Below are 13548 nucleotides of genomic sequence, written 5' to 3' on the forward strand. Positions count from 1 at the left end.
TGAATATTCAGATGTCCTTCTCCACTGTCTCTCCTGCCTTTGGTAAATTCTCACACTTCCCTCCTCCCCCACCTGCTCCCTCCTCCCTTTTTTTATCCCTCAGCTCCTTGCTCATTTTCTGCGCAAACCACCCTCCTCATTTTTCTTCACTATGCACTGCATCCTACTCACTTGTTTGTGCTCATTTGGAAGATCGAGTTGGAAGTATCAGCGTCCTTTTGCTCTGAGCTCTGTGGCATGCAGTTAAATAAAAAGAGCGGAGGAGGGAGGAGAGAGCTCCCTAGAGGCTGCTGGGGGCTGTCGTGTCTTGAAGTGCTTGTAGATCAGATTAAAAAGTCTTGTTTTATGAAAAACCTTCACTGCATATATAACACACTCTGACCACTTGCAGTAACAATAAAGATAAAGGATGAGGTTGGATATAATCTCTTCTTTCTAACACTGTTATTGTCTGTGTCTGTCAGAATGAAACGGTTCCTACTGATGATATAAATTTAGAAAAAGGGTCACATATGCAAAACTGCATTAAAAAAGCACTTAATAACTTATAAAACAAGGTTAGGATTGTAATTTTTATGAAATATTGGTTGAATAAAAGTAGATATTGGACTTGTTTGGGGCTTTATTATTTAATTTTTTAAATTTTTTTATACATCCAGACTTTGTATATGGGACCCACTGCATGTGTAAATTGTGAGTAGGACCATGACACAAGGTGGAGTTATATGGCTTATTAACAAGTTTTTATCAGTTATTAGAGAACACTGGATCTCAGTGCTTACTCCGGCTTCCTCCCACCGTCCAAAAACATGCATGTTAGGTCAATTGGTGACTCTAGAATTGTCCTTTGGAGTGAGTGTGAGCGTGCATGGTTGTTTGTCTGGTTTGTCTCTATGTGGCCCTGTGATGGACTGGCGACTTGTCTGGGGTGTAACCCTGTCTCTCGCCCGATGATCGCTGGGATAGGCTCCAGCCCCCCCGCGACCCGACCGACGGATTAAGCGGGTATAGAAAATGGATGGATGGATCTCAGTGGTGCAGAGGTAATCAGATTTATATCAGATTTAGCAAAACAGTCAAAAACGTTTCAGAGAATTTATTTATTTGATAAAACTTTTATTCAGTTTTTTTTTCTTTCTAAAGTGTTTACTTGGTAGTTTACTGTGCATTTGTGTTTAATGAAACAAAAAGGTCTCCAGGCCATGATATTTATGAAAATAAAGTTATATAGTTAAAACAGTCCTCAAGCGCAGACTTATAGGGTCTTCTCATCCAGAGATGATTTTGGGTTCAAGAATTGCAGCTCTTTCATATAAAGAACTCTGATTTTCAGTGGCTCAAATGTTACTGGAAAAATGAACATGACTTGATATAATGCATAACCTTAATTGCAGCTGTCTTCTGTTGTCTGTTGTCAACAAAAGAAATGTAAAGTGTTTTTCTGGTAATTTGCCACCTGAACGATGAAATGCCATCCATTCAACTTTGCCACATTTGGCTGAATCTGAGTAGATTGTATTATCCCTATACTATCCAAATTTTATTCCTCTTCTGTCTTCTGTTACATCGTTATGAATCGTGAACCAGTTCCATTGAAAGCCATGCCCGACCCTGCCATCATACTGCCTCACTGTGTTTCACTAATGATGTTGTACACTTCACATCATGAGCTGAGATGGATTTGTTTTGTTTAAGCAGCTAAAGGATGGCCTTTCAGGGGTTTCAATTGTATTTAGAGCTCCTTTGACTGCATGTTCTGGGCTCACATAATCAACTTCCAAATGCAAATGTCACCATTTGAAATAAATTTAACAGGGTTTAATTTGGGATTAAATAACAAAGCAGTAGCTCTCACCTGCCCATCATACAGCTTTTGAATACATTTTCTAACTCTATCATAAGTCTCTGAGACAGATGGTTTTGCTATATCCAAAATCTGGAATTCCTAAATCCTTCCTCCCATGTGGAAGTGAATACCCTGAAATTATCGCAAGACTTTCTTGTACTCATCATTAAGTTGTCTGAACAGCAAAATGAACAAAGATTTTTGTTAGGGTCTAAATATTTTTCCAGGCTTACTGTTTTAGGGCACAGAACCACAGCAAAAATGTAAAAATGGAAATGAACAAAACAGACAGCCTAATCACCATGGTGTTTACAACCAAAGGGATATTACTCTATTCACAGCCGACAGTATGTGATATGTTTTTTTACCGTTTGTGTAGAGCATGTAAAAATTTTGCTCTTTATAGCTCAGAATCTGCAACTTATGTGAAGAGTCTGCGCACAGTGACACGAGCCCTGAAGCAGGGTCACGAGGATCCCATTGGAGACTATTTCAACGGCGATTGTGTAGGTACACATCTACAACGGCAAGAGAAATGATCTTTAGAATACCAAAGCTTTTGGTATCGTATTGCTGAGCATTTTATGGCACATCCCATTTTATTTGGCTGCATGATGAGATTTTAAAAGGTAGATAGTTTCAACCTGGGGTGTCCATAGTAGCAGGCTTGCATACCTATAATCTTGGTAACAAAGAAGTAATACACAAGCTCTGCACAGTCACCAGCTAAAATATTTTTTTCCGCCTTTATCTTTATTCAATGTGTGCTTTCTATTCTCATAGAGTAACCGCCTATTCAGAGTTCATCACTTATATGACACCACTTCAACATATATTGACGGTGAGGTTATTGCATATACATATGTACACACATAGAGAAAACCTCACACCATCTTAGTGCCAGAGATGATGTTTTTGATGTGCCTTGTGTGTGGGACTCTGGTGAAGACAATCGTTAGATGCCCACACATTTGATTCCCAGTACACCGTGGTGGCCCGCAGAAATGAAGCACTGTCAGAGGATATAAATCACGTAGGAGGCGTCACGCCAACACACACACACATCCAAAAACACGTTTCTATCCAGTGCGTGGGAGGGAGCCATCCACCGTTGGATAATCAGCTGAATGTGAGGCTAACTTCAGCTCTTAAGATCCATTGTTAAAGTTTGTGAAGTTAAATACAATGAGTGCCTGTTTCTGTCTTGAATACAAGTTTTTATTTTCATGTGATACATACTGTGTTCCAGATATGGTCATATGTTAGACACTGAAAGTAAATGCAATTTCAAATTCAGCAAGAGTGATGTCACAACTGAAAAGGGACAAGTTGAAAGGAGCTTCTTGCATTGTAACTTGCAGCCCATTATGCACCAAAGTCACCCTGATGTACTATTAAATGCTCACTCTGGATGAAGTGACGATCCTGTAATTGACAAGAAAAGGTAATAGAGTCACTTTAATGAAGTGTCTATGGCAGATTGATCCCAACAAGGCTGTAAAGTTTAAAAGATTCACTGACTGGCAGTTCTCAGCTCAGCAACAGACAGGAAGGTTTGACTCGAGGGTGTTTATCGACACATAAATGCCTCAAAATCATGAAAGTCTTGTGATGTTACAGCGTGAGGGAGGAGAGGTACTATGAGCCAAGTTGAAAACATTCTTTTTGAATGAGTCACTCCTCTTTGGCCTCTGTGGCTCCACAACACTGCTGTTACAGTATTTTGACTGTGAGGAGGTTTGTGAAGCTGAGACAAACTCTGAAAGATGGCTTTAAACACCTTGATCTGTCATGCTGCTGTACCATGGCAAGACTTTGTCATTGCATATTAAATTACAGACACATCTGATCAGAAAGGCATTGATTTGGGATTATGTTGAATTTGGGGACGGTAGTAGGAGGTGGTTGTGTAGTGGACTTTATTGATTTATACACTGATTTTATTATGTGACAGTGATGATTTAGGTTGATTTAACAAGGTCCATCCATCCGTCCATCCATTTTCGATGCCTGCTTAATCCAATTCAGGGTTTCTGGGAGACTTAGTCATATTTAGCCTCTTAAGACCCAAATTAAAGTTTAAAGATTTGTTTTTAGTTTTTATTTCTCTTGATTTTTTGGAATGAGTAGAACCTGGTAAGAATAAAACCTAAGAATTGACTTTAAACAGGAAGCAGCTTCTGAGAAGAAAATATGTCCTCATATGGAGACCGGGGTCTGTTTTATGTGACAAGGACGTTTGGTCTCAGGAGGTTAGAGAAAGCTCAGTGTTGGTTTGTTTTTTAGGAGGAAGAGTCTTTCTTTAGCTTGATGTTCAGTTCTGAACACAAAACTACATCTCTGCTTATAAAGTCAACAAAGCTAAACAATCAAAGAGTCAGAAATGATTCCCAGGAAACTATCAGGGAATTATTCAGAAATGTAGGAGCTCTAGAATAAAGACTGACTGTAAATGTTAAGGTTAGTGGATTTTTGGACTTTGGTTTTGTTTTTCATGTCTTAGTTTTTCTGTGTCTATTCAGTTTTCTTGTCTGTCATTTAGTCATTGGTTGTCATTAGGATTTAGTTTAGTCTTTCATTGTTTGTTTTTATTGTTACTCTCTTTTTTTTGGTTTTTGTTGTTCCTACTTTGGTCAGTTAGTCTCGTCTTGTCTCAGTTCTGTTTAGTTTCTTGTTCCATATTCTTAGCCATAGTTTTCCTCAGATCCCTCCTGTCTGGTCATTAGCTCCACTGCCACGCCTGTCTATCATTCTCAGCTGCAATCACTCACTAATCAGTTCCCCCACAGTATTTTAGTGCCCTGTTTTCTCTCATTCATTGTCAGATCCTTGCTGTTTGTCTGTTCTTTGGGACCTATGGTTGGAGTGTGCTTTTGTTTGCCAGTAGTAGTCGTGGGTTGTCTGGCTCTGTTGTGCTTTTTGTTTCTGTTTTCTAATAAATCATCCAGTCAAGTTTACCATCTGCCTCCAGACTGCTGATTGGTTCTCTCCTCTTCACCACCATGAAGCACAACAGTATCATGTTCCAAAATCCTCTCGCACGCACAAGTTTTATTCTGCTTGTGCAGATTTTTTCCCAGATTAAACACATCAGGCCTAAACACCGTGAAAATCTGTTTAACCTGCTTCTTCTTTCTGAGGTTTCTTCACCCCTGTGGCTGCCATGTTGAATAATAATAAAATAACTGTGAGACGTGAGATACTCACCTAAACAAATGTCCTTGGGTATAACAAGTTCTATCAACTTTTTGTAAACTGTATTTTTCAGATTTAATGCCAGGAAGTTTCGCTTCTGCAGCCCTCTCGCACAGATGAAGCAAACATGTTTGAGGGGCAACCATTTTTAGAGAAATTTCTGAGAACTTACAGAGATTACAGGGATTTTCAAACTTAATTTTTAAGGGTCGTGAGCCTGAAAAATTTGGATGTGCTGCTCTAAACTCCACTGTTACCGCCCACCCTTCAACCTGCCACAGCACAGCTTGTACAAGACGCATCTGACAGGCACATCACAGGGAAACACAGCTATTCAGCAATTAATATAGGGTACCTCTGCACCCCCACTAATTAGGCTTTCATATTGGAGCGGCTCCCTGTAATTACTGCAGAAACTGGTCACACTGCTCCTGCACTCACTGGAAACACTCATTAATTGCCGGCAATGCTCTCAAAACACCGCCAGATATTCACTCACCGTTCAGAGACAATTGAGAAAGCAAACCAGGAGGAAGAGGATGCACATGTTTGCATTTACACATGGTGAACATGTACAGTGAACTGTACAGTGGGATTCAGGGCTGCAAACATTATTCTAGGATTAACTAAATGTTTTCATGGTATATTATAAATAATTTTCTATTTATAACACATCTTTCTCTTATTTTTACAAAAAATACCATTTTCCAAGTCATCCTTCAGTAGCCTACAGATTGATGAACAAAGATTGAGGGCTTTCATGGCAGCTGATAGAGAGGGAAGCAAGTTTGCATGCTTCAAAAGGAAAATCAGGCAGAAATGACAAGAGGAGAATGTATAAATTGCAAAATAAAACATTGAACAAACAAATAATTTTCTTGTTTTGCTTTGAAGATAATGACTAAACTGAGAACAGCTGTTGGAGAAAGATGGCAGAACATCAGGTTAGACTGGTCGGTCCTGAGTTAAATTCATTTAAAGGGGGAAAAGTGCTTTTCAATTAACTGCATTTATGGACTGTATAATGCATAAGTCTCTTTGGGAATGATGGAAACATTTCTCTCTCCCTTTTTAAATGATGGCTTTCGATCTTGTGGTCAGCTGACAGCGCCAGGTGCCAGTCCTATAATATTTAGCTTTCTATCTCTCAACTTTTAAACTAAATCTACATCCTTTACATAAACCCTCATCACCCTGTAAGTCAATGTACCATTTGTTATTAAAATAAATGTAAATCTTGTATGTAAAACATGTAAATCTCTCCTTTTATAAAATTTGGCAGTGAAGGCACGGTCATGGATCATCAAATAACAAACTATAAAGTATAAATAAAAATCATGTTTATTGGTAAGCACAAAATCTCATCTCAGTACAGTGTGTTAAGCTGTAATGACACTTAAATGTGGTGCCAAGGGAATGCATTAATACCATTCATGAGATATTCATGACAGCTCAGATGCACCTTTATAACACAGCAGGCCATCACATAACTCATCTGATTCCCTGTCTCCTACACAAAGGTGCTCCAGCTTACAGTTAACATCGATACAGCTGAAATGATCAATTCAATTTAGACTGAAACCATCCCATGAGAGTCACTGCTTTTGCAGCAGAGCATTGTTGAATACAAAAACAGTTTAAGATATTAAAATGAAAAACAACAGAAGACACGATGTGAGGATCTAAGAGGCAGTTTATATTCTATTAAAAATGAGATGACAACAAAACAACCGATGCCAATAATTTCTCCTTGGTATTGTCAAAGTCATGGATTGTAAAAAGAACAACTGTAGAAATGATGATGATGGTCTCTTGAAGAATAGTTGCCAGCATGGTGCTGATACAAGCAGAAACAGGCATGGAAAATTAACTACTTGGCTCTCAACTAATTAACGGTGAAGGTGATAGCCTCTCTGGATGCACTGTCACAGCGACCAGACATTATAGGTGAATAATAAAAGCAGAGATCATTTCAAGCTGGTCTAAATTTAATCAGAGACATCAAAGTGTTACTCAGACATGAAAACTAAAGGACAACATATAAAAGCCTTGTAAGCATCTTTGCATTGAATAAACAAAAGACCAAAGATGTATGGATGGTCATAAAACACTGTTGGTTGCAGAAGTCTAGTAGTCTTGAATTCATCCCCAGTTTAGGGATCAGATTCATCATTTTGTGGTCATGCAGCTCCGTACTTTGTGCCAAATTTAAATACTGCGGCACCACATCTCAAAACATGACTTGATTTATGTTCGTTAACTGTTCTGGTGTCAGCTTAACATTTCAGCATATTCAGTGGCATTGGAAATGGGAGATTGTGAAAGTGAACCTCGATTTGTAGCTCCTGGTACATCAAAGGAGATCTTATGTGGTTTACAGCACACCTCCACCACCACCATCTGAGAGGAGACAATAGAAAGAGGTCTCACTCTGCCACCATTTCTGGTCTATCCATAACGTGAGGCAACTTGAGCAAGTGTTAGATTCTCACTTCAGCTTTGTGCAATTGCCCTTGAAGTACTTTGGTCCTGTTGGTACACATGATTTTTATTGTCATTCACTGAAAAAGTTAAATCAAATGAAAAACCTGCCCACCTAAACCAAAATGAAAAAGCAACAACAATGAACAACACATTGGATTTTGCTTTGTAGAACTCTCTGTAAAGCTTGCACCTTTTATTAATTATCACTGGCTCAGTAGAACAAGGACAACCACAGGTTTATTTTCAGTATCAAGCACCACACATCAAGCATGGCTTTATGAGCCTTTTTACAAATAAGAGCGTATCAATGAGAAGAAAAAATCTTCAAAACCTTACCATAGATGTTAAAAGATGATAGATGTTACTACTCTTTATCCTGGCTGAGCTGGTCATAACGCTGAACTTCAAGAGGGTTGCTTGGACTTCTGAAGACCTATCTTTGTCACATAGTTCATAGCCAGATGAAAAAGAGAAAGGTTACATGAATATATGAAACTGCCTGATTAATTTTCCATTAATTCATTTTGTTCAATCATAACATTCAAACACGTAAAAAAGACATAATGCAAGCACATTTAGTTGTTTATTATTTTACGTATTGTCGACTTGTCAACTTGACATTTGTCCCTTAGATATTCTATATAACATGTATATTGAAATTATATAGCCATCTCCAGTCCCACTATATATATATGTATATAATTGTTTTATATTAATGTATTCAATTCAGCATTGAATATCACATTCTCTTCTTAAAGTGAGTCTCAGCTTTAGCTCTCAAATACCTCAGGCTTTCTTTTATTCCTGCCTACAGTTAGGAGGTATTAGATTTATAGAGCATTTTATTTACAATAACATCACTTATTTGGATTTTTGTTCATTCCCTGTTAAATGTCTACAAAATCCAACAAGAATTGGAAACCTGTTTTTAACCGTCGCACACGTGTTTGATATCGAGAATTGCATTCAAGGTTTAAGTCGGATTTGGTTCACGCCCGTTTTGGACTTAAGTTTCCGTCCCTCCCCTCTTTCCTTTTCAGCTCAGAGTGACTCATCTTCTTCATGGAAGATCTTCGTTACTACAGCTACCCCTCTGCCACTGCTCCCTCCCTTCCTACTCTCTGTGCCTCTCTCTGAGCTCGAGCTTCTATTCCGTCTCTGAGCCTTCACCAGTTCTCCTCCCGAAACCTGCGCGAGGCAGCCACTGAAGCGCGAGGCGATTCCCCCCTCTCCCCTTCACTCCAGTCAACATGGCTACAATTGTAACCTCGACCAGATTCACAGACGAGTATCAGCTGTACGAGGAACTCGGAAAGTAAGCGAGCGTAAACAAACCACTAATGCTGCTGCTTCTCTTGTTGCATTCATGTGTATCTGTGTGCGCGCACGTTTTTCTCCTGTCTGCTGCTGCCATTGCGCGCGTTGACTTCAGTGTTGACAAAGCTGGAGAAGGACTGTCAAAAAACAGTGAAGGGTTGGCCGCCTCCTGTGCAACAATAAGCTGTCAGCAGGTTCATGGTAGCGCTGCAGAGGCTTGTGTTTAATCCCGGGTGTGCATTTTAAAGGTGTACACCTTCAGTTCGGGCTCACGCTGTAGCCAGAAAGGTGAGATACATCCGCCTGTAGGACCAACTTGTGTGTTGGTTTATCTGCAGGTTGCACGCGTCGAAAACTCGTTTACATTTACTCGTTGCCAAGTGGGAGCTCCGGTGTCCTTTCTCAGTTCTGTTTTCGTGCATTTCTGAGCAGACTGCAGATCTGTTGCTAAAAAACCAAGAAGAGAAACCGTTGCTGCTGCCAGACTGTAGTGGGGGCAGATTTAAAACATGAAAGGACACTTGGATTACACTGCATGTGCTTTATACAAAGCCACTTTGTTTCATCTTATCTCTGCGTGTGGCTAATAAAGCTGCTCCACCTTTCAGTATGGACAAGAGCACGAGTTTAAAGGAGGCGTCTGTGCAAAAATGCAGCCGGGCTGAGCGGATAAATGTTAATTGCACCCCTCAGTGGCTTCCTTCTCCTGCAGCCCCTCTCACATTTCTTTCTGCCACCTAGTGACCGTCTTTCCTGCCATGCAATAGTAGACAGGACCTCTTCTCCCACACAGAATGTCAGTCAGCATTAATAATAAATGTGACTCCCTTTACTCTCTCTTTTGGTGTTTGTGATTCATGCTTGCCTTTAATGAGTGAACAGCCAATGCACATATAATTGTGACACAGATGTCTGTTTGAAATGATTTCACTAACCGGTCATCCGGGTTGGCTCTCTCCTCCTCCAGGGGTGCCTTCTCTATCGTCCGCCGATGCGTCAAGAAGTCCACCGGCCAGGAGTATGCTGCTAAAATTATCAACACAAAAAAGCTGTCAGCCAGAGGTGAGTGCCGATGACCGTTGCTCAGCTCGGGGTTACATCTGAGTAAGGGTATGAAATTATGCAAACTGAAAGCTGCCAACAGTTGGCTACTATGGCTGCTCAATGAAGTCCGTTTATTTCCTTAAGAGCAGCAATCCAGACAGTCTGTCCTGTCCTTGTCAGCAGAGATTCCTGAAAAGCTGGAGGCCACTTGGCTGAGCTGAGCTGAGCTGAGCTGCTGCCGTTAAAGTCATACAGAGGCATTCACCACGGTTTGGCTTGTTGTCTGCAACCATTTTTGGTTTCCAGGATATTTTGGATTCAAGCTTGAGCTGAGGCAGACACAATCCTTTTCTGAAGTGTTACTGTAGGTTTTAGGACGAGATCAAACATAGTCCCGGTTCACAGTATTGGGATGGTTTTAGAATGTTTTGGCTACGATTGCATTTGCTTGAAAGCGATGAGGTGAGAGTAAGCGATGAGCTTACGAGAATAAGCCTTTAGACAGTCAGACTCGGACTGACTTCTTGTTTCAACTTTGTTCAAGTGTACTTAATCACAAAGTTTTTATAGCAACTGGTTTCTTCCTCTCTCCTATCATATAAGACATAGAGCTCTCTCTTTAGTACATCCCTTTTAGTTTTTGACAACAACTGGCTGAGTTTTAAGAGATTTGAAGAATTACTTAAGAGGCCTGCTCCATTTTCAAATTCAGTTAGCCTTTAATTACATCACATGAGACTTTTGGGGATTTTCCCTGTCCGCCACTGTTAAACTCGATATGTACATGTAAAATGTCTGAAAAGTTACAAAACCTAAAGCCCAGACCGAAAGAATTGAAAACACTCTTCCTTATTTGCCTGAAATGCTGCTTTTGTACTCCAGCCTTTTCAGCCATCACTTCTCTACCTCAGCGTGTAAAACATTTGCATGATGCCTGCTTACTGGCAGGTTTACCACAACTCGGGCAACTAATGAGCAGCTGCTTCACACTCAGCCATTTTTGCCCAGTTATCAGCTGACCAATCAGAGCAGGCTTTGGAGAGGGTCTTTAAAGTGACCGGAGAGTGTTTTTGACTGATGAAGGAGGTGGTGTGAGAAAAATAATTAGTTTTTGTGTTTTGAACGCATGTAAGCCTTTTCTAGTTGACCCCAAATTGAAATGCTAAACTTGTAAATTAACTTTATACGGTCACTTTAAACATGTTACACCGTATGAAAACAAAAAGTGAAAGCTAGTCATTTATCTACCACAGCCTGGGAGGAGGCACGGAGACACAGGCCATGTGTCTGATCCAGCAGTGTGAGGACAATACTGGAAGATAATGATGAAATCATTTGATAAAATGCTGACTTAAAACCTGATTGTTCAGCAGAGAGTATTTCAAAGTGAATTGTCCTGCTCCATTTGTTGTTCCTCCTCAGTGCCTCAGATGACAGACGAGCAACCCGCTGCACATGTTGAGCAACAAGTTTTGCATGTTATCATGAATACGATATTTGTATTTGTTCCAAAATGTTTGAATGAAGGGCGACAGTCCTGCTACCATCGTGTCCTGATGCTTTCTTTTATCTGGATAAACTGCTGTCTGGTCGTCTAATCGCTCGTGTATCTTTTGCTGCACTTGGTTGTGATGTTACTGTGTTTATAAAGTGCATGAGCAGTGCACGACCCAAGGTCTGCCTTATTCTGCCAGACTGCGTCTGTGTTCTCAGGCAGTTTGACACCTTCAGTGTTTCTGTGTGTGTGGCAGGTTTGTGGTCATTCTGTATGTTAAGCTGCCTTTCGTGTCATAGCATTTTGTGTGTTTTCCTGGTTAACACATGCGTTTGTGTTCGCACGTGTACTCTGCTGTGTCCTCATGTCTTAGTGTGTGCGTGTTCTGCATGTCTCTCCCAGTGAACGTCAGGCCACCCTGCAGAAGGCTCAGTGATGATGTGAGCCCCAGATCAGGGCCACTTCTGGAGTGATTGCGCTCTTTCCTCTGGGGATGCTGGCTGAATTGTGCCGTCTCACCACCAGTGTCATTTCTTTTCCTTTTAAGGTTTTTTTTCACCGTACCCTCCCTCCTCTTTCTGTCTGTGAAAGATTGATGTGACCAGCCAATTTGATCTGGTGTGTTTGTATTTGTGTGCTGTGTAAGCATTCTTTTGGCACTGGTCTGGAGCTTGTAACCTGGAAAAAAAAAAAGGCCTCTGAAACTCTCCATCCCATATGCTGTCTAGCAGAGATACTGATTTCACTGTGACTGTGTGTGCGTCTGTATCTTTGTTGCAGTCATAATTGTTACTTAAACACACTGGCATACAGATGCATACAGATACATTTATCTTCATGCAGACAAGGCCTGTGTGTGTTTGAATGGAGTGCAGTGTGTTTGTGTTATACAGTAATTCTGATTTACTACAACTTATTTTAATGCTTTTTCAAACTCTAGAGAAGTGGTGTTCAGAGACTTTTAGGATCAATGTCGGTCATATTAATGCAATTCTGGCTCTGCATGGTGGTCAAACAGCTTACTACACCCTACTTTATGCTACCTATGCTATCACCCTACTTTATGTTTTCATGTTTATTCCAGCAGTTTACTATGGTGCTGCTGTAATCCTTTTCTAAGACTAAGTTTGTGTCCTTGCTGTGACCAAAAACATCATGTTTACTATTCCTTCCATAGCCTTCGTCCCCCTGACTATAACTTTATTGCTGTTGGAACGCATCAGAACGTCGCTCCACAACCTTTTACTCCAAATGACAAACTGACTTTGCACGATTAGGCTAAAATTTAAAAACATATCGCAATGAGAGACTCAGTCATCACCAAGACATATGTAATGCAATTTTAAGTTGTCATTTAAGGTGGTGGATTGATTCCCAACCGAACTGAGTAACATGCAGGATAGTTTCCACCTTAAAATCTGCTGGATTTTACAGGCGCTGTTTGACACGTTTTCTTTTATGAATATAGGCAGATGTGATGGCCTCATCTTCCATCATGCCTTTGCTGTCCTGAATTGCCAGTACAAATAAAGTTTGCTAATTATTTTTTAAAATCTAAGTATCCCTTTCAGTCAGTATTTTTAATGTCTGGTGGTTTGTTGCACATCTGACGATTAAAACATTTGAGAACCCAAGTGAAGAAGCTGATTTTCAAGTGAGCTGCATTTCTTTTAGACAGCTTTGAATGAATGAAATACTAATGTTCTTAAAAGTGACAGTGACGAGAGTCTGCCTTGCTCCCCTTTGGGTATATTGTAAGAGTATCTACAGGTTGTGGAAGTGGCTCTTGAATGATCTTTAGAGAATGACTAAAAAAAAGGTTGTAAGAACACAAAAGACAAACAAAACTTGGTATAGAAACAGGTATATCACAGACATGTCAGTGCATATCAATAAATTAAGAAAAGGCTTTTTCAGAAACCTAACTTTTAAGCTTCAAATTAAAAGCAAATAGGGTGTCAGCGTCCCACACCCAAGCAGGGTGACTGGTTCTACAGGAGAGAAGCCTGAAACCGAAGGCTCTGCCTCACATTAGTGCCTGTGAGTCTGGGAACATCGAGTACCCAGAGAGCTGAGAGCAGCAGACTGATCCTTTGGGTTGATAGGGAATAATAAGATCTTTTACATAAGCCAATGTAGACTGGCTAAGGCTGGAGAGATGTGATCT

General features: G+C 40.3%; 1 protein-coding gene across 14 annotated transcripts in view; it reads left to right on the plus strand.

Moving 5' to 3' along the window:
* The first annotated feature begins 8615 nt into the window (after positions 1-8615).
* Positions 8616-13548, plus strand: part of camk2g2 (calcium/calmodulin-dependent protein kinase (CaM kinase) II gamma 2) — a 64114-nt gene continuing 59181 nt past the window's right edge. For 7 of the 14 annotated variants that reach the window (XM_072390670.1, XM_072390671.1, XM_072390676.1 and 4 more), the window contains exons 1-2: positions 8617-8840; positions 9810-9904. In XM_072390670.1, coding sequence (XP_072246771.1) covers positions 8776-8840; positions 9810-9904 — 160 coding nt within the window. In that variant the 5' untranslated portion in view covers positions 8617-8775. Of the gene's footprint in view, positions 8841-9809; positions 9905-13548 lie in introns of all 14 variants that reach the window. The other 7 variants (XM_072390678.1, XM_072390679.1, XM_072390672.1 and 4 more) reach the window with 2 other exon arrangements.

This window comes from Leuresthes tenuis, unplaced genomic scaffold (assembly GCF_036924035.1).
Source record: "Leuresthes tenuis unplaced genomic scaffold, fLeuTen1.0.hap1 SCAF_8, whole genome shotgun sequence".
Classification (NCBI taxonomy): domain Eukaryota; kingdom Metazoa; phylum Chordata; class Actinopteri; order Atheriniformes; family Atherinopsidae; genus Leuresthes; species Leuresthes tenuis.